The following is an 18,604-nucleotide window of genomic DNA, read 5'->3' as shown; positions in this document are numbered from 1 at the left end:
GCCACCTGGGAAGCCCAACCCCTCAGCAGTAAGACCACCCTATCTGATATGTGACAGAAAAATCAACAACACAGGCTCTGAGCGTCCTCCTTTGGGACCAATGTAAGTACACCCAGGATGTCTACCTGTTCTCTGGAGACTGCAGGTCCCCATGCCCTTCACCAGTGAGGGAAAAGGAAGAGAAGGCACACCACCACCACACTGGATGCCAATCAGAAACACAGCAAGAGAGAATGGTGGTTTCTATCACTGCCCATTTTCTAAGTAACTGACAAGAGCTTTGAGCATCAGCGCTGCCACTGCAGGCAGGCAAATCTAATCTGTCTTCAAGAAAATTTCCAACAGTAGCAGAATTACAACACCTTCCTAAGGAATCAGAACTATGAGCAACGCAGACTTAGGGCGCCAAAGATTACAAAAGCCACCTTCATTGATGGCCTCCAGCAAAATAGCTAGGGGCAAGAAAGGCCAGTAAAAGAAGAAGAGCACCAGAAAGGTTGAAAAAGGAGGAAATGGGTTGGGTTTTTTAATTCATTACACTGTTTTTAATAAGCTAAATGAGATATTCCCCAGTTAACAATTATTAAGGACACCCCCCAAGGAAAGCTTTATTCATAGACATATAACAGTAAAAAAAAAACTCCTTTTGAAATGAAATTTTTCGAACGTTAATGTGTACTATAAAATATAAAATTATATTCAATAAGAGCTCTTTAAATATTTTAACACATCTCCAAATTTTAAATAATTTTATTAAATTTTACTATAAATCAATGAATTGGAATAAATCCACCTATTTTTTTTTTAAAGGATCTGAGAACTTATAACAAAAATAAACTTTGAAGGCAGCAAATAAGAGCTTTTTACTACTAAAGAGGCTAAATCTCAGTGGGTTACTGATATATTTTAATTTACAGGAAGCTTTACTATACCCCAGGCAAAGTATTAACATAAAATGTAGATATAAAAGCAATTAGTTTCCATTTTCAATTTACTTACCTGACTATAGCACTATTATAAAAACTTTTAACTAAAATCCTATTTTGTAAATTTCTTAGCAACCTTTAAATTAGATCTTATAATACCTATGAAGTTCCTGATTATTACACAGAGTAAAACTGAACATTCTAATTTGTTTCCGAGGCAGAATCATCATTCCATGGAGCTCAAACAGAAGAAAGTTTTGCTACTGAAACTTCCCACAGTGAACCACACTCAGATACCTTGATGTTTTGCTAGCACATCTAGCTACTCATCAATGTGGTAGCAGCAAAATAGACGCAGCCTTTTCCATGGTATGCCAATGTAGCTTCTCTCTCTCTCTCTCTCCCCTCCTCTCTCATCTCCTGTCTTCTTCCCCTCCAGCCCCCGTCTCCCTTCACCCTCCCCACGTCTCCTAGCCTCATAGTGCATCACAGTCTTCTAAAGAATCATAAGGGAACAGGTCTCATGTCTGTTAGACAAGGACTAGCCCTCCTATAACCTTCATCCCCAGCCCCAAAACTATATGACCACCACTGCAACTGAGGCTTCTTCCAAATGCCTCAGAAATAGGGTTTCAGTTTAAAACAAGATTTTTAAAAATCTGCTCAATTCCACTCTTCAAGGTAATATCATGGAGTTTAGTTTCCTAACAGAGTATTTTTCAAACCAGAAATAAGGCTGCAATAACTTTATAGGACTCAGAACTTACTGTTTTTATCACTCTTAACATAAACAAAAAACTAATATTATCAAAAATGTAATAATAATCAAGGTTTTCTTTCTGGTTCATTATTTACATAGTTTTCCTGTGTTATTGTTGTAATCTATAAGACACTATAGTGAAAGATTCTCAGTCAAAGATTCATTTCAGTAGAGGAATGTCTTGTATTTTAGAGTCTTCCCTGGTGGCTCAGACGGTAAAGCATCTGTCTACAATGCGGGAGACCCAGGTTCGATCCCTGGGTTGGGAAGATCCCCTGGAGAAGGAAATGGCAATCCACTCCAGTACTATTGCCTGGAAAATCCCATGAACAGAGGAGCCTGGTAGGCTACAGACCATGGGGTCACAAAGAGTTGGACACACAAAGAGTGTTATTGTTGTAATCTATAAGACACTATAGTGAAAGATTCTCAAAGACTGATTTCAGTAGAGGAATGTCTTGTATTTTAAAAACCCTATAAATACCAGTTTGATAATACAAACTGAACTTCACACTAATCTTTAAATATCACTAGACAAATGAACGGAAAAGACTGCTACTCTAGGGGAGGGAAGCTAAGCCCATATGTGTCTACACTCTCATTTTCCTTATCTTAAAAAGCTAAAAGAAGGAAAAAAACAAACAAACAAAAAACACAAACATAAATCTACCTGCCCCATAAGAATACTCTATAAGGGTGGGGGTAACAGTTTTATAAACATAATCTTTGTGCTAAGTAAAGTCTTTCTGTAAATCATGTTTTCATTTCCATAGGTTCAGAAAGTTCAGGCTGTCATGTCCATACTACTTTAGCATTTTTGAAGATGATTCTGTTTATGAGATGCCTCCTACCTGTCTCTGAAGTTCTGCCAGGTTGTAAGGTAAGGCTCCTTCAGCCAGTGGGGCTATTCTCTCAATATCTGCCAAAGTCAAGCGCCTTCAGGCAAAAATATGGGAAAGAAAGAACTGTTAGACACCAACAGACGATACCTCATACTAAGATCACCTTTCTTCAGAAAGAAAAGGGTAAAAAAGAACTATGGTTTAAAAGTAGTATTTCCCTATTCACACAGATAATTTTAGTAAGAGGGGGAAAAAAAAAAAACTTCAGACCTTACTTGCCACACAAAAAGCAAAAGACTCTAAAGAAATAATAGAGAGTACACAAATTAATTACTCTAAAAATAGATTAAAAAAACTAAAGAAATAATTCTTCTCAGAAGCAAAGTATAAACACTGACTGTTCAGTTCGTACACATTGAATATATTTCTTTAGCATACATCTTTAATGCTTAAGTGCAAAGTATCTTGAGAAGGATAAACACAAAAGTGATAGATACTGGTTGCCTTTAAGGGTAGAAGGGAGAAGGGGTGGGAGATATTTTTACAGCGGGCTCTTTAAAACTCTGAGTTTTGAACTGAGTGAATGAACTACTGTTTTAAAATAAGTGTATTCCATGATCCAGGTAGTAGGTCACTTCAGATCCAGTTTTGAGAAGCACTCTTTGCAAGCTTTTATTATCATAAAGGATGTTCAATACCTTTATTACAAATGTAAATTCTAGATGGATGAGGTACGGGCCTGATATTTCATGTCATTCATGTCATTTCATTTCATGTCAATCATCAAAGACTGGCTGGTTTATCCAGTATCAACTCCAGCTTGACAATTTATTATGTAACATGAAGGCAATAAATTATCTATGGTACACTCAACTTCTACTAGTCTTCAGTTCTAGGGTTAAAACCTATTTTTCAGATATGCCTACACTTACATAACTGCTAAAGCTGACTAAGAAAATCTGATCACTTAGTAGATCCTGAGTCCCCTCTCCCGAGGTCCTACTGGATGCCCACGGACAAAGCTTTTTCATCTGGATTTGTGTAAGACTTTACAAATTAAATACTGGGTTTTTTCAATCTATAAAAGAGACATAAAACATCTAAGCTTAATTATGCTGATAACCATGACAATAATGTCACAGGCATATTTCAAGAAAATGATACCCTCCAACACAAAATGGTATATACTGTTTAGGAAAATGCCCACTCACAATGAGTCAAAAAAAGGTTATAAGATTCCTGAATATGTACTTCAATTTATTTTATAAATTTAGGCAAATATCCACAAATCTCTAAAAATTTCTAACCACCTCTACAGAGTCCAGATTAAATCAATTTTTCTGTCCCTCACTTACTTCTCGTTTCCCTCTCCCCCTCCTCTATCATTCTTCCTTCCCCCTTTCCCTCTCACACTCTTCAACAGCCTTTACTCCCTTCGTTACCTCTCTGTTTCTTCCCTTCCTTTCTCTTCCCTCCCCTTCTTGCTTTCCCTTTCCCTTTGTCCATTTCCCCCTGCCTTTAGTCTGTCTTCACCTATCTCGTCCTCTTCCCGTTTCTCATATCTGCCCGTGTCTTTTTCTTGAAACTTATATACTGAGCAAACTATTGATTAAATGAACTAAAAGAACACCACTGCTTCACATTAAAGTAACTGTCCTAAAAAGTATCATGAGGAATTACTGGAATAGTTACCCTGTAGCATTATATAAGTCTGAAAGCTGGTACAGGATGTCAATTTCTAGTGGGGTGACTTGTCCATAGCGTATGGCACTCTGGGCAAATTCCTCTGGAAGAAAAAAAATGCTTTAAAATCTTCAAAGACTCTCAACGTATAACAAACTTCTACCTTAACTATTATCTGAAAGCTAAAAGCATTTTAGTATTATTTTAAAAGTCTAAAACTGAATTTCAATATCTAAGTTCAGCTACATAGAAATAACTACAAAAATATGAAAACCGGCAAAAGATAAAATGTTAAGATGATAAAACAGTAAAAGCAGGTAAAGTAATTTCAGAGGTAAAACAATCGCTTTAGGTTCCTCTAACCTCATCTTGTTTATTTGCTTTGGTCTCCAGAGCTACAAGATGAAAGAACTGGCTCTTCTCCAGTCACTTAAAACATCCCACTACAATTCAGCAAAAGGAGTAGCCCTGCCCATCTTTCTGTGGCCACTCCTTCCTCATACAAAGAAGCCGTTGCCACTGACCTGTTTGACAGACTGGGCCACAGTTCTTTTTAAAACTGTCAAAGCCACTTTTCCACTCCTGACCTTGGCATCCCATTAAATCCAACTGGATTTTTGGAGACCATGATGGTCCAAGTGAAATATACACACTTTCTAGATGTGGCTTCACAGTAGTAAACCTAGATCAACCTCACACCCTAGATAAAGAAAAGTGAAAATGCTGAGATTTGCATCAATATGTATTTTAAAAATCTTACCCTTTGTGACTTCAACATCTTTCCTTGTGCCAGCTAGAGTGCTATATATCTTACGAACAAGCTCCATGTTATTCAGTAAGGAGTTAAATGCATTGAAGTATGAGAAGCTAACCTGGTGTGAGATACTTCCTCCGGCTGCCTAGGAAATGACAACACAGAAAGTTAAACAAACAAAAACAAAAGCACATTTATGGACACTGAACTTTCTCAAAGAAGAACCAAAGGAATCTTCATTACTAAAATGATAAACAACCAGTCCATAAACACAAGGACGGTATCATGCTGAAACGCTCAGTGCATTTCAAGCCCTCAGGAAAGTCTATGTAATTTAGGTGTTAAGGAAGAAAGCAACATCTGGAAGTTGGACTTCATGGTTCATCTACCTATAAGGTCAAAAACAACAAATATAATTATCACAGATCAAAACCAATGATTATTTAAACAGGATTTTCAAGACCTTCAACTATGAAACTCCTGCTATTTCTGGATAATCCAAACCTCAACAGACAATAATAAGAAACATTTTTTAAACTTGTTTTTTTTTTCCACACCTATATACAAAAACCAGTGGTAACTTTAAATTTTAAGACTATTTCACTTTATCAACTTTACTAATCTTTTCTTTTTTAAGCTTCTTGTTATAATTAACATATAGAATGCTCTGTGCTGAGCGCTGAATCTCTGTGACAAAATGTAAAACTACCAAAAAACTCCAAAAAGATGTAGAGAAAATCTAGGGAGGATTTACTTGCTATAAATATGTCTTTAGTGGAACAGTGCTAAAGAGGCTCTCTCATGCCTGGGGAAGAAGGGGGACAGTACAGCCTACCCTACTCTGCAGGGTAGGGGTAACTTCTCCCTCTATCCAACAGTTAGACATAAACTCAAAAGAGAATATTTTTCGTAGCTTGCAAACATTTAATTTCTAAGCCAAGAGTCAGAGGAATCCAGATGATTAAAAACATTCTCTATTAAAAACTCAAATACTTAGGGAAATGACAGTGTGACAACCTTAATCATAAAGATCTATATTAAGGACAGTATAGGTAATGATGGGCATATGTTCCCACCCTCATCCCTCACACACGAGCCTTAGCCCAAATATATGTGATATTTGTATTAGCCTGAATTTGGATACCAGTGATCCAAAAAGCCAGATTCAAATTATTTAACACATGCCTCCAGAAACTGAGATGGCATTTGGTAAACAGGCTATAAAGGTCTATCTAACCCAACTGGAAAAGATTAAACAGGCTCCCTCACCCCAAGGTACTGAGCTCTTCTCTCTAGGATTTTCTTTTCTTCTCTCCTCCCTCTCTCCCTTACTTTCTTTTCTTCCTTCTTTCATTTTTTTGGCTAGGGTACGAGGTGAGGGTAGGGGAGTGGGAGATGGGTGTCAAGGAGGTGAAATGTACAGGAGAAAGTGACATGCTCCATGTTCAAATTCACTGAAGAAAAAGAACAGAAGTTGATCTTTCTACCCTGGTCCAAATCAGGGATAATGATCTTCAGCTGAGACAACAAAAGCGCTCATTGGCTTCCCTCCATTTAAAACAAGCAGCAATCAAAAACTTACACATAAGTACAATACAGGAACAAGAAAACCGGTGAGGACAGTTTCACCATTCTTTGTGAGGAAGTGGATGACATCAGTTTGCTATCGGCCCAGATGCTTACTTTACAGAGTTTAGCAGTTTAAAGAACAAAAAACTGTCTGGTCCATGCAGACTGAGTGCACAGGTGAAGGGGCAGAGAGAGGAGTGAGCCACAGAGGCTGACGCCCACATATTTCCTCCGTACCTTCTGCCACAGCCATGGTTATTAAAACAGTGTGGAGGCCAGTGATGATCCCTCTAGCAAACAGCACCCTGCAGGCAACAAAGGAAGGAGCCATCCTTATAGCAAGGCTTTGGGAGCCTGGTGGGATGGAAAGAGGCCAAAGGTGAAGGCAGTAGTGTCTGTGAGAAGTACTGCCCTTGGGAAAAAGTAATTGCACACCCTTGTCTACAAACTCCCCTGTTTTCTTTAGGTGGACTCTGTAAATGGAAATAAACAATTTGGAAATATATGAGAGCAAGATTGTGGTGCCGATCTGGGGGAAAACTATTCACTATCACCCCGCCCCCACACACATCTCCCTTACACACATCTGATTACCTCCTACCAACTAAGAGTAAAGTTACAACAGATGAGAGGGAGACATGCCGAGGGATGCAATCCAGGACAATGGTTTCAAAGGTCTGAGGAAATACAAAGTTGAAGTCATTGCTTTTTACTTACTGAAACTAAGTTCTCCTCCACGAAGGGAGTGAGCATGTGAGACCGGATGGTAACCATAATGTCACTGAAATCCAGACCAGAAATCAGGCCACTTTTGCTTTTGTCTTTGAGAGCAAAGGCTTGCCTTGCATGTTCCAACTGTAGTTCCTGGAGGGAGAAGTCAGAAACAGGGCCTCAGGCTGATGGAAGCATACCCCAATGTGTGTTTTAGAAAAGCAGGGACATCCTTCCTGTACATGCATTTACTTTAAAAATGAGTAATACACATCTTTGAATGTACAGCAAAACTCTTCATGTCTTTTCAAAAAGCACATTTTCCTGAAAATATACTTACTACATGTTATTCCTCAGGAAGAAAAGTGAGTCACAGAATGTCAATAAAAAGGGAGGTGGGGAGGGGAAAACCTTTGTTTACCTGAAAAGTTTTCATTACTGAAAACAGAGTTATCTTTTCAGTGCTTTAAGTTTTTGCTTTTAAAATATATAGTAACTCTCCTGCTTGAAGAAGTTCTTGTCATCCCAGAGCACTTTCTAGATTACAGGTGGCTCTCCCTATCGGAGGGTTTCATGTCCTTAGATTCAATCAACCACAGCTCAAATTCTAATATGAAAGTTATGAATAACAAATTGCATAAGCACAGTTCATCTATCACTCTATGTGTCTTTGAGTGATACCCACAAACTGTAGAACAATCCAGAAGATCGTGGAACTTTTCAACTATTGGGCAGCCAAACTTTGTAGTAGGTGATATCAATTAAAATTTTTAAAAAAATTTAAAAAGTGGGCTTCCCTGGTGGTCCAGTGGTTAACAATCCACCTGCCAAAATCAGGGTATGCAGGTTTGATACCTGATCCAGGAAGATCCCACATGCTGTGGGGCAACTAAGCCCGTGTGCCATAACTGCTGAGCCCACGCCCCCTAGATACCATGCTCTCCAACACGAGAAGCCCCCGCTCGTTGCAACTAGAGAAAGCCCCTGCACAGCCAAAAATTAATTAAGTAATTAAATTTTTTTAAATGCAAGTAATACCCTAAGGACTACTTAAAAGTCAAAATTAGAGCATTTCTTTCCTAGGACATATGACACAATCCAAATAAATTTGTTATCACAACATCATAATAGTGCTATTAGATGCCATTTTCACACTATTTGCAACTCTGGAAATAATGAAAGTGAGTTGTTCAGCTGTGTCCAACTCTGTGACCCCATGGACTGTAGTGCTCCAAGTCCTCTGTCCATGGAATTCTCCAGGCAAGAATACTAGAGTGGGTTGCCAGTTCCTTTTCCAGGGTATCTTCCCTTTGGATTTCAGTCTGAGCCAGCAGGGAACCCCTTGGAAACAATATTCCTATCTAAATATATAAATATTATTCACAGAAGATATATTAAACATTGCAATTAGCATTATTATTTATTTATAAAACCTACAAATCAATGTTGCTTTACCCTTTTCTGACATTTAAAATAGCTTTTGATAGAAGTTTCACCCTTTTACTAATTATATTTTTCTGTATCTCAACAGTGGTTGAAAGACATTAAAATTGGTTTGACTCGTAATTCATTAAACTATACATTTGTTTTATAAAACATACATATAAATATGTCCATAGTTGTATGATATTTAACAATAAAACAAGTTTTTAAGTATTTTCTTAGCAGGTTGATAAGCTAGAAACAAGTTTATCAAATCTACTAAGTCTTTCAATAATCTTAACTTTTAAAAAATTTAATAATATCATCACACATATTTGGATTTTCTTGAAAATACCAACAGAAGCAGGGAAACTAAAAATCAACTGGTAAAAATATATGAAAGATAGAGTACAAAATAAACAACCAGCATGGTTTAACAAGGACTTCCAGGTGGCACTAGTGGTAAAAAAAACCCACCAGCCAATCCTGAAGACTTAGAGATGCGGATTCGACCCCTGGGTCAGGACAATCCCCTGAAGCAGGAAATGGCAACCCACTACAGTATTCTTGCCTGGAAAATTCCATGGACAGAGGAGCCAGGAGGGTTATAGTCCATGGGGCCACAGTCAGGCACAACTGAGCGACTAAGCACACACATGATTTGACAAAGTAGTTTTCTTTCCCACCCCTCTACTTTTTAAATTCCAACTTATTAAAGTATAATTGACAAATAAAAGTGTAGTATATTTAAAATGCGTACAAAGTTATGATTTGATATACGTATACATTGTGCAAGGACTCCCACCATTGAGTTAACTAACACACCCATCACTTCACATACTTTTTTTTTTTGACGAGAATACTTAAGTTCTACTCTTGGAAAATTTCAATTATACAATACAGTATTTTCATCACCATGTTATACATTAGATCTTCAGATTTTATTCATCTTAAAATTTATGCCCTTTTTCCAGCCTCTTCCTATTTCACCTACCCCCTCCAATCATAATCATCATTCTACTCTGTTTCTACATGTACAATGTTTTATTTTTTAAGTGATACCAGGAAGTATTTCGGAGAAGGCAATGGCACCCCACTCCAGTACTCTTGCCTGGAAAACCCTATAGAAGGAGGAGCCTGGTAGGCTGCAGTCCATGGGGTCGCTAGGAGTCGGACACGACTGAGAGACTTCACTTTCATGCATTGGAGAAGGAAATGGCAACCCACTCCAGTGTTTTTGCCTGGAGAATCCCAGGGACGGGGGAGCCTGGTGGGCTGCCGTCTATGAGGTCACACAGAGTCGGACACGACTGAAGCGACTTAGCAGGAGCAGCAGCAGAAGTATTTGTCTTTCTGTGTCTGGCTTATGTCACTTAGTAGAATGCCCTCCAAGTTCAGCCATGCAGTTGCAAATGACAGGATCTCCTTTTCTGTTGTTGTCAAATAGTATTCCATTGCATAAATGTGGAATGAGATGTATGTATGTGTGTGTGTGTGTACACACACAACGCATTTTCTTTAACCATTCTTTTGTCAATGGACACTTGTTTCTATACCTTGGCTACTATGATAATGCTGCAATAAACAAGAATATAGATAATCTCTTTGAGATGATGATTTTATTTCCTTTGGATACATACTCAGAAGTAGGATTGCTGGATTACAGTAGCTCTTTTAACTCCTTGAGAAATTCCCGTATTGTTTTCTATGGTGGCTGTACCAGTTTACTTTCCCACCAAGAGTGTACACAGGTTCCCTTTCCTCCACATCCTTGATGATATTTGTCGTGTCTGGTCTTTTTACTAACAGACAACGCAGTAAGTGTGAGGTGATATTTCATTGTGGTTTTGATTCACAATTCCCTGATTAGCAATGCTGAGCAAGTTTTCATCTATCTGTTGGCAATCTGTATGTCTTCTTTGACAAAATGTTTATTCTGGTCCCTTGTCCATTTTGTAATTGCATTTGAGGGTGTTTGCTTTGCTCTGCTACTGAGCTGAATGAGTTCCTTGTATTTTTTGGATATGAATTCTTTATCAGATATATAGTTTGAAAATATTTACTCCCATTCCATAGCTTTTCATTTTGTTGTTGGTTTTCTTTGCTGTGCAGCTTTTCAGTTTCATGTAGTCCTACATGTTTATTTTTCCTTTTGTTGCCTTTGCTTATGGTGTCAAATCCAAAAAAATCATTGCCAAGATGGATGTCAAGGAGTTTACTCTCCATGTTTTCTTCCAGGGGTTTAAAGTTTCAGGTTTTACATTCAAGTTTTTAATCCATTTTGAGTTGGCTTTTGTGTATGGTTTAAGATAGGAGTCCCGTTTCCCCAACACCATTTATTAAAGAGACTGATGTTGAAGTTGAAACTCCAATACTTTGGCCACCTGATGCGAAGAGCTGACTCATTTGAAAAGACCCTGATGCTAAGAAAGATTGAGGGCAGGAGAAGGGGACAACAGAGGATGAGATGGTTGGATGGCATCACTGACACAATGGACACGGGTTTGGGTGGACTCCGGGAGTTGGTGATGAACAGGGAGGCCGGGGGTGCTGTTGTTCGTGGGGTCACAAGAGTCGGACACGACTGAGCGACTGAACTGAACTAAACTCTTTCTCCATATATACACAGCTTTATTTCTGGGCTCTTTATTCTGCTCCATTGATCTATGGGTCTGTTTTATGACAACAGCATACTGTTTTGAATGCTATACCTTCACAACATAGTTTGAATTCAGGAAGTGTCATCCCTGCAGCTTTGTTCTTTCTCAAGATAGATTTGGCGATTTGGGTTTTGTTTTTTGTGTGTGTGTGGTTCCAGACAAATTTGAGGATTGTTTTTTTCCATTTCTGTGAAAAACGCTGCTGGAATTTTGACAGGGATTGCACTGAATCCATAAATCGTTTTGAGTATTGTGGATATTTTAACAATATTAATTTCTCAATCCATGGACACAAAATCTTTTCATTTATGTCTTCAACGTCTTTCATCAACATCTTATAGTTTCCAGATCTTTCATTTAGTTAAATTTACTCTGGTTTCCTTCTTTTTCATATTATTATGAAACAATCTTCTTAATTTACCTTTTCAATAGTTTGTTGCTGGTGTACAGAAATGCTACTCTGTTTTGCACACTAATTTTATATCTGATAATTTTCCTGAAATTATTTTTAGTTCTAACAGTATTTTCAGTTCAGTTGCTCAGTCGTGTCCGACTCTTTGCGACCCCATGAATCGCAGCACAGTATTTTGTGTAAGCATAAAATCTTTAGGGTAGTCTACATACATTATGTCCTCTGCAAGCAAGGACAACTTTAATTTTTCCTTTCCAACTTGGATGCCTTTTATTTCTTTTCCTTGTCTAATTGCTCTGGTTAGGACTTCCATTCCCTTGTTTTTAATTTACATTTTTTAAATTTATTCTTGGCTACACTGGTCTTCATTGCCATGCACGGGCTTTCTCTAGTTGCAGGGAGTGGGGGCCACCCTCGAGTTGCGTCTCTGGGCTTCTCATTGTGGTGCCTTCTCTTGTCATGGAGCACAGCTCTAGAGCACGTCGGTTTCAGTAGTTGTGGGCCTAGTTGCCTGGTGGCATGCGGAATCATCCTGGACCAAGAATCAAACCCATGTCCCCTGCATTGGTAGGCAGATTCTTTACCACTGGATCACCAGCGAAGTCCTTCCTTTTGAATAACAGTGATAATAGTGGACATCCTTGACTTGTTCCTGATCTTAGAGGAAAAGCTTTCAGCTTTTAACTATTGTGACGTTAGCTGTAGACTTGTCATCTACAGCCTTTACTATGTCAGTATATTCCATCTACATCTGAGTTTTTATCATGAAAGGATCTTGAATTTTGTCAAATGCTTTTTCTGCATCTATATTGAAATGATCATGATTTTTAATCCTTCATTTTGTTAATATGGTCTATCATATTTAATGAGTAGCATATGTTGAACCATCCTTACATCTCAGGAGTAAGTTCCACTTGATTATGATCCTTTTGGTCTACTACTGAATTCAGTTTGCTAATATTTTGTTGAGAATATGTCCATCTATCTTTATCAGGGATACTGACCTGTTCTTTTCTTTTCTTATAGTGCCCTTGTCTGGCTTTGGTATCAGGGTAATACTGATCTTGTACAATGAATTTGGAAGAAGTGCACTCTCCTCTGTTTTTTGGAGGAGTTTGAGAAGGATTGGTATTAATTCTTCTTAAAATGTTTGGCAGTATTCATCAGTGAAGCCAAAATCACTGCAGACAGTGACTGCAGCCATGGAATTAAGATGATTGCTCCTTGGAAGAAGAGCTATGACAAACCTAGACAGTATATTAAAAAGCACAGACAACACTTTGCCAACAAAGGTACGTCTAGTCAAAGCTATGGTTTTTCCTGTAGGCATGTACCAATATGAGAGTTGGGCCATAAGGAAGGCTAAGTGCCAAAGAATGAATTATTTCCTCTAGTGGTGTCAGGGGAGACTCTTCAGGGTCCTTTGGACAGCAAGGTGATCAAACCAGTCAACCCTAAAGGAAATCAACCCTGAACATTCACTGGAAGGACTGATGCTAAAGCTGAAGCTCCAATATTTTGGCCACCTGATGTGAAGGCCCAACTCCCTGGAAAAGACCATGATTCTGGGAAAGATTGAGGGCAGGGGGAGAGGGTAGCAACAGAGGATGAGATGGTTGGATTGCATCATCAGCTCAATAGACATGAATCTGAGCAAACTCCGGGAGATGGTGAAGGACAGAGAAGCCTGGTGTGTTGCAGTCCATGGGGTCACAAAGAGTCGAACACAACTGAGCAACTGAACAACAGTGAAGCCATCTGGTCCTGGACTTTTCTCTATTGAGAGGTTTTTATTTACTAATTCAATCTCCTTGTTAGTAACTGGTCTGTTTAGATTTTCCATTTCTTCATGAAATGGAGGTAGGTTGTATGTTTCTAGGAATTTATCCATTTCTTCTAGATTATCTCATTTGTTGGTGTATAACTGTTTACAGTAGTTTCTTATGATCTTTATCAGTTGTAATCAGTCTCCTCTTTCTGATTTTATTTGAGTCTTCTTTTTTTCTTAGTGTAGCTAAATGTTTGTGAATTTTGCTTTTTTAAAAAACCCATTCTTGGTTTCATTGATCTTTCCTATTGTCTTTCTAGTCTCTATTTCATTTATTTCTGCTTTGATCTTTGTTAATTCCTTCTGACTTTGAGCTTATTCTCTTTCTAGTTCCTTGAAGTACAAAGGTAGACTGAGATTTTTTTTTTTTGGTAACGTAGGTGTTTATCATTATAACCTTCCCTCTTAGAACTGCTTTTATTAAGCACCAAAGGATGAATGTTTTGCTTTGCTGTGTTTCCATTTTCATTTGTCTCAAGATATTTTTTTACTTTCCTTTTGATTTCATCTATGAACCATTATTTAGGAGCATGTTGTTCAATCTCCAATTTGTAAATATTTTCCTCTTCTACTTTAGTCCTTCTCCCTAACCCACTTCATATTTTTATCACCTCAGTTCCAACCACATCATCCTTCAAATGAAGCAGGCATTTTAAACCTCTATTTCAGCCTTAAATTATGGTTGAAAGCATTCCCCAAGGAAAGTATATTCCTGAGCAGCATCAGGAGCAAACACACATCTACTCCATCTTATACAGGCTTTCTCTTCCTCACTCCTGCTTATTTTCCCCCCGATTTATGCCTTTGTTATATCTTTGTCTTCTCCATGCATGCATCTTAACCTCTCAGAAATATCCAGTGGCAACTATGGGCATGATTAAGCCTTATTAATGACAGTACTGAAGAAAATGTGCACCTTTACGTTAAAGACAAAGCAGAATCCTCATTGCAAGACTAATGTCAGAAGAATAGATTTTCTATTTTCTATCAGGTCAACAGTTGAAGGCCTCTTTTGTATCTTTTAAAGATATATGTATTTGAAGTATCACATATGTAGCTATAGATTAAATGGAATTGGCTTCCAAATTCTCAAGGAGGGAACAGAGTAGAAAGTATAGGTAAAAATAAATAAATAAATAACTGGTCAACATATAATTGTTGAAGCTGGTTGATGGGTACATGGTTTGTTTTTTAATATAGACATCTTTCAAAATAAAAAGTTAAAAAAATTAAAATTAAGGCCTTCAAAAAGAAGCAACTCAAGGAAAAAAGTTCTGCACATAAGCTCTTCATTTATGTAGGATAATCAAAACATCTGGGTAGAATAGATAATGTGATCACCCTAATGAAAAAAAAAAACAAAAACTACTCCAGATTTATAAAAGATAAAATAAAGATACTCTAAAGAGATAAAAATATTCTAATAAATAAAAGAAAATAAATCTGCTTCTAGATTGAAAGGGCAGGAAAAGAAACTGAGGGAAAGGGTAAATAAAGGAAGTTATACTAAAGCTAAAGATCTTGTGTTCTTAGAAATGCATCTCATCTCACCTATCTATGAGATAAAAATAGCAGAGCTTCAGAAATACTGTGGCTTTGAATGAGACTGAATTCATACATTTAGCTCTTTTAAAACTCTATTCTTCACCAAAAATCACAGTAAAGAATGAAAAACAAAACAGAAGCTCAAAGACAAAGAGAACAAAAAAAGAAGACAGCAACTACATTTTTAAGTTTAGAGTGCAAAGAGGCAAATGATAACTGGCTTAGAAGGCCCAAGAAAACTAGAAAAGCAAAGAAAGCAATCCAATGTACATAACAGAATCTGCCAAAGACTCATGCATTGGCTGCACCAGTACCCCTAGAGTGATGGTGAAGTGGCACTGAGAATAGGAAGCTTGGATGGAAGTTCATTTATAAAGCAGTTAGTTGCCTGCCATACTCCACCAGAGCCAGGGCTCTGGCCCTTTCCCAACCCTGGCAGACAACGAGGTGAGTTTTAACAGAGGATCTCTGGACTAAGAGAGACAAGGCACAAATGAAAGGAGGAAAATAAACGAAAGCCCACTTCCACTGGAGGAGGAAAGGGCAACCCACTCCAGTATTCTTATCTGGATCATGAACAGAGGAGTTTGGCAGGCTACAGTCCATAAGGCTGCAAAAAGTCGGACACGACTGAGCACACATACTATCTCCACACTGAATACTGAGACCTGTAACCCTCCTGTCTTACTCAGCAACCAGAATGTCAAAACCCAGGTCTAAGACTTCAATGGGAAGCCAAACGATTATTCTGATTCCCCTGTCCAAAATAAAAGACCTGAACTAGAGGGACCCCAATAAGACCACCCACCCAGAGAACTTTACAGTAAGGTACCTGAACCCAAAGCTCCCAATAAGCGTCAATCCCAATTTTAGTATGAGCAGAGGACCCAGAATCATCAGACTTGGAAGAAGAGCTACTAACATGAAAAACAGATCCAAACAAAAAGAAATAAAGTAACTTGAAGGAAAAAGGCAGATTGCAAGAAGAAGAAAATTTAAAAACAAAACACCTGTCTATAATATTTTTGGAGAAGTGAGAGAAAATAGTACATTCATGAAAGAAGAACAGTATAGTATTTTAAAAGGAATATTAGGAAACCAAAAAGAACTCCTGAAAGTTAGAAATATAATAAAAACAACTTAATAGAAGATTCAGGAGAGAAAAGAGAACTAAAGGATCATACAGTTATTATATTTAGTAGTTCAAGACAAGAAAAAAAATAGAAGACTATTTTTCAAGAATTGAAGTACACAAGCTTTCAAATTAAAAGAGCCCCTGAATGTCCAACACAATGAATAAAAATAAACTCACATCAAGGTACATCATCATGAAATTTCAAAACACTGAAAATAAAAAAATCTTAAAACCCTCTAGAGTGGGGGGAAACAAAATGTCAAAAGAGAACCAAAAATTAGAATGGGAATTAACTGCTCAGTGGCAACACTGGATGTTAGAAGAAAAAAAAAAGAGATTTATCTTCAAATTAGGTGGAAAATAAATTCCTACTAAAATTCTATACCCGGCCAAACTAAATGTAATGATAGAGCAGAGGTTTTCAGATACAAAAAGTCTCACAAAAGAATTATTTTACTTTCCTTAGGAAGCCCTTGCAGTAAGTAAGTAAAAAGAAGGGAAAAAAAATCATAGCAAATGAAGAGATGAAATCCAGCAAATGGAAGGTTCAACATAACAGAAAGGCAAATGGACTCCCCAGCATGAAGGTGAAGGGAGATCACAAGCTGATAGCTATGTAATAAGTACAAAGTCAGGTATCAGAAAGTTCCAGAAAAGTGGTGCAGGGGGTGTGGAAAACTGTCTGGTAGTTCCTCAAAAAGTTAAAATTATCATATGATCCAATAATCCCACACCTTAAAGATATACTCAAAAGATTTGAAAACAGGTATTCAAACAAATGCATGTACACCAATGTTCACAGCAGCACTGTTCGTAACAGCTGAAAGGCGAGAGCCCAAGTAAGTGCCCATCGACTAATGAACAGATAGGCAAGATACGATATACCCACACAATGGAATATTATTCAGCCACAAAAAGAATGAAGTATTAATATCCGCTACACATTGGTAATCCTTGAAAACACTATGCTAAGATAAAGCCAGACACAAGAATTCACGTTGTATAATTCCATTTATATGAAATATCCAGAATAAGTAACTCCATAGAGACAGAAAGTAAACTGGTGGCTTCACGAGCTAAGGAGAGGCAAGAATGGAGTGTGACTGCTTCTTCGGTACAGGGTTTTCTTCTGGCGTAATGAAAAGGTTTTGGAATTAGAGCTGGTGAATGTACTAAATGCCACTAAACTGTGCACTTTCACATGGCTAATTTAATGTTAAGTGAATTTTACCTCAAATTTTTTTTTAAAAAGAAAGCTCCTGGATTGCTCCAAGAGAACAAAACTGATCAAACACTTGCTCTGTTTTAAACATATTAAAAATGAGGGTTTAATAACTGAGGCAGAGTCTGAGAATGAATTAGCATTAACACACAGAAAATGAACCAATAAAAATTAGAGTCTCTAAGAAAAGTGATCATTTTAGTCATGCACGGTGTTGACAAAATTGTGGTGATTCAAATGTGATAATCTAAGCAGAATCATGACATAATGATATGGAGGGCGGGGACAGAAAGTGTCCGAGAGGGAAAGGTGAAAGAGCTAGTTGCCAATCTTCAGGTGTTCAAATTAAATTTTAAAAATATCTAAGAGTGAAAAATTAAAAATTGCAGTATCAGCACTTCAAAACATTTAAATAATGTTTGTTATTTAGAGCTATGAAAGTAAACACTGAAGGAAAGAAACAATTATAAGAATTTAAATAAGTTGCCTCTGGGAGTGGGAAATGAAAAATGAGGTTAAAATTCCACAGAGAATTGCCATTTCTTGGTAATAAACCTAATAAAAGTAAAAGGAAGGAGACGGAATGTTATATATTTACACTGGTTATGAAAAACTAAGCTTACCTGAAGAAACTGTGTGAATTCTGTGTAGTTAAGGTGCTTCTTCCGATTATGCCCAAAATGTAGCCGGATAAATTCACAGTCCCAATTAAAAGGGATATGATGGTGAATAGTAGTCTGTCCAAAAATTTCTTTGACATTTTCTTGAAAAGGAAAATAAAAATAAATAAATTATATCTGGAATAAGTAGTTTAGTCCACTGCAATGTTCCTACAGAAAGAAATTAAGAGAAATTTTAAAAGTCAATATTATCTGCTTCTATTAAGATTAGCTGCAAAATTTTTTGTGCCCAGAAACCCATGCACAGGAACACAATTGATACAAAATATAATTTTACAGTTAAGATTGTGTACCATTACATATAAGGCCATGAGATTCTTAATTTCTCTTGATTTAATTTTAATTAGTTAGTGATTTATATCTTGCACTATAAATGGCTGCTACTTTGCATTCCAGTATAAAATCAATAGTGTTTTCCCGGTTCCTCAAGGAGTCGAATTAAGCCCTTTATCAGA

General features: G+C 37.3%; 1 protein-coding gene across 3 annotated transcripts in view; it reads right to left on the bottom strand.

The window, feature by feature from the left end:
* Nucleotides 1–18,604, bottom strand: part of SLC25A12 (solute carrier family 25 member 12) — a 98,623-nt gene that overhangs the window by 35,684 nt on the left and 44,335 nt on the right. For all 3 annotated transcript variants that reach the window (NM_001101194.2, XM_005202346.4, XM_015474952.3), the window contains 5 exon segments: nucleotides 2,538–2,622; nucleotides 4,221–4,314; nucleotides 4,972–5,110; nucleotides 7,252–7,398; nucleotides 18,093–18,232. In NM_001101194.2, coding sequence (NP_001094664.1) covers nucleotides 2,538–2,622; nucleotides 4,221–4,314; nucleotides 4,972–5,110; nucleotides 7,252–7,398; nucleotides 18,093–18,232 — 605 coding nt within the window.

Source organism: Bos taurus, chromosome 2 (genome assembly GCF_002263795.3).
Source record: "Bos taurus isolate L1 Dominette 01449 registration number 42190680 breed Hereford chromosome 2, ARS-UCD2.0, whole genome shotgun sequence".
Taxonomy (NCBI): domain Eukaryota; kingdom Metazoa; phylum Chordata; class Mammalia; order Artiodactyla; family Bovidae; genus Bos; species Bos taurus.
This window is presented reverse-complemented; position numbering and strand designations above follow the sequence as displayed.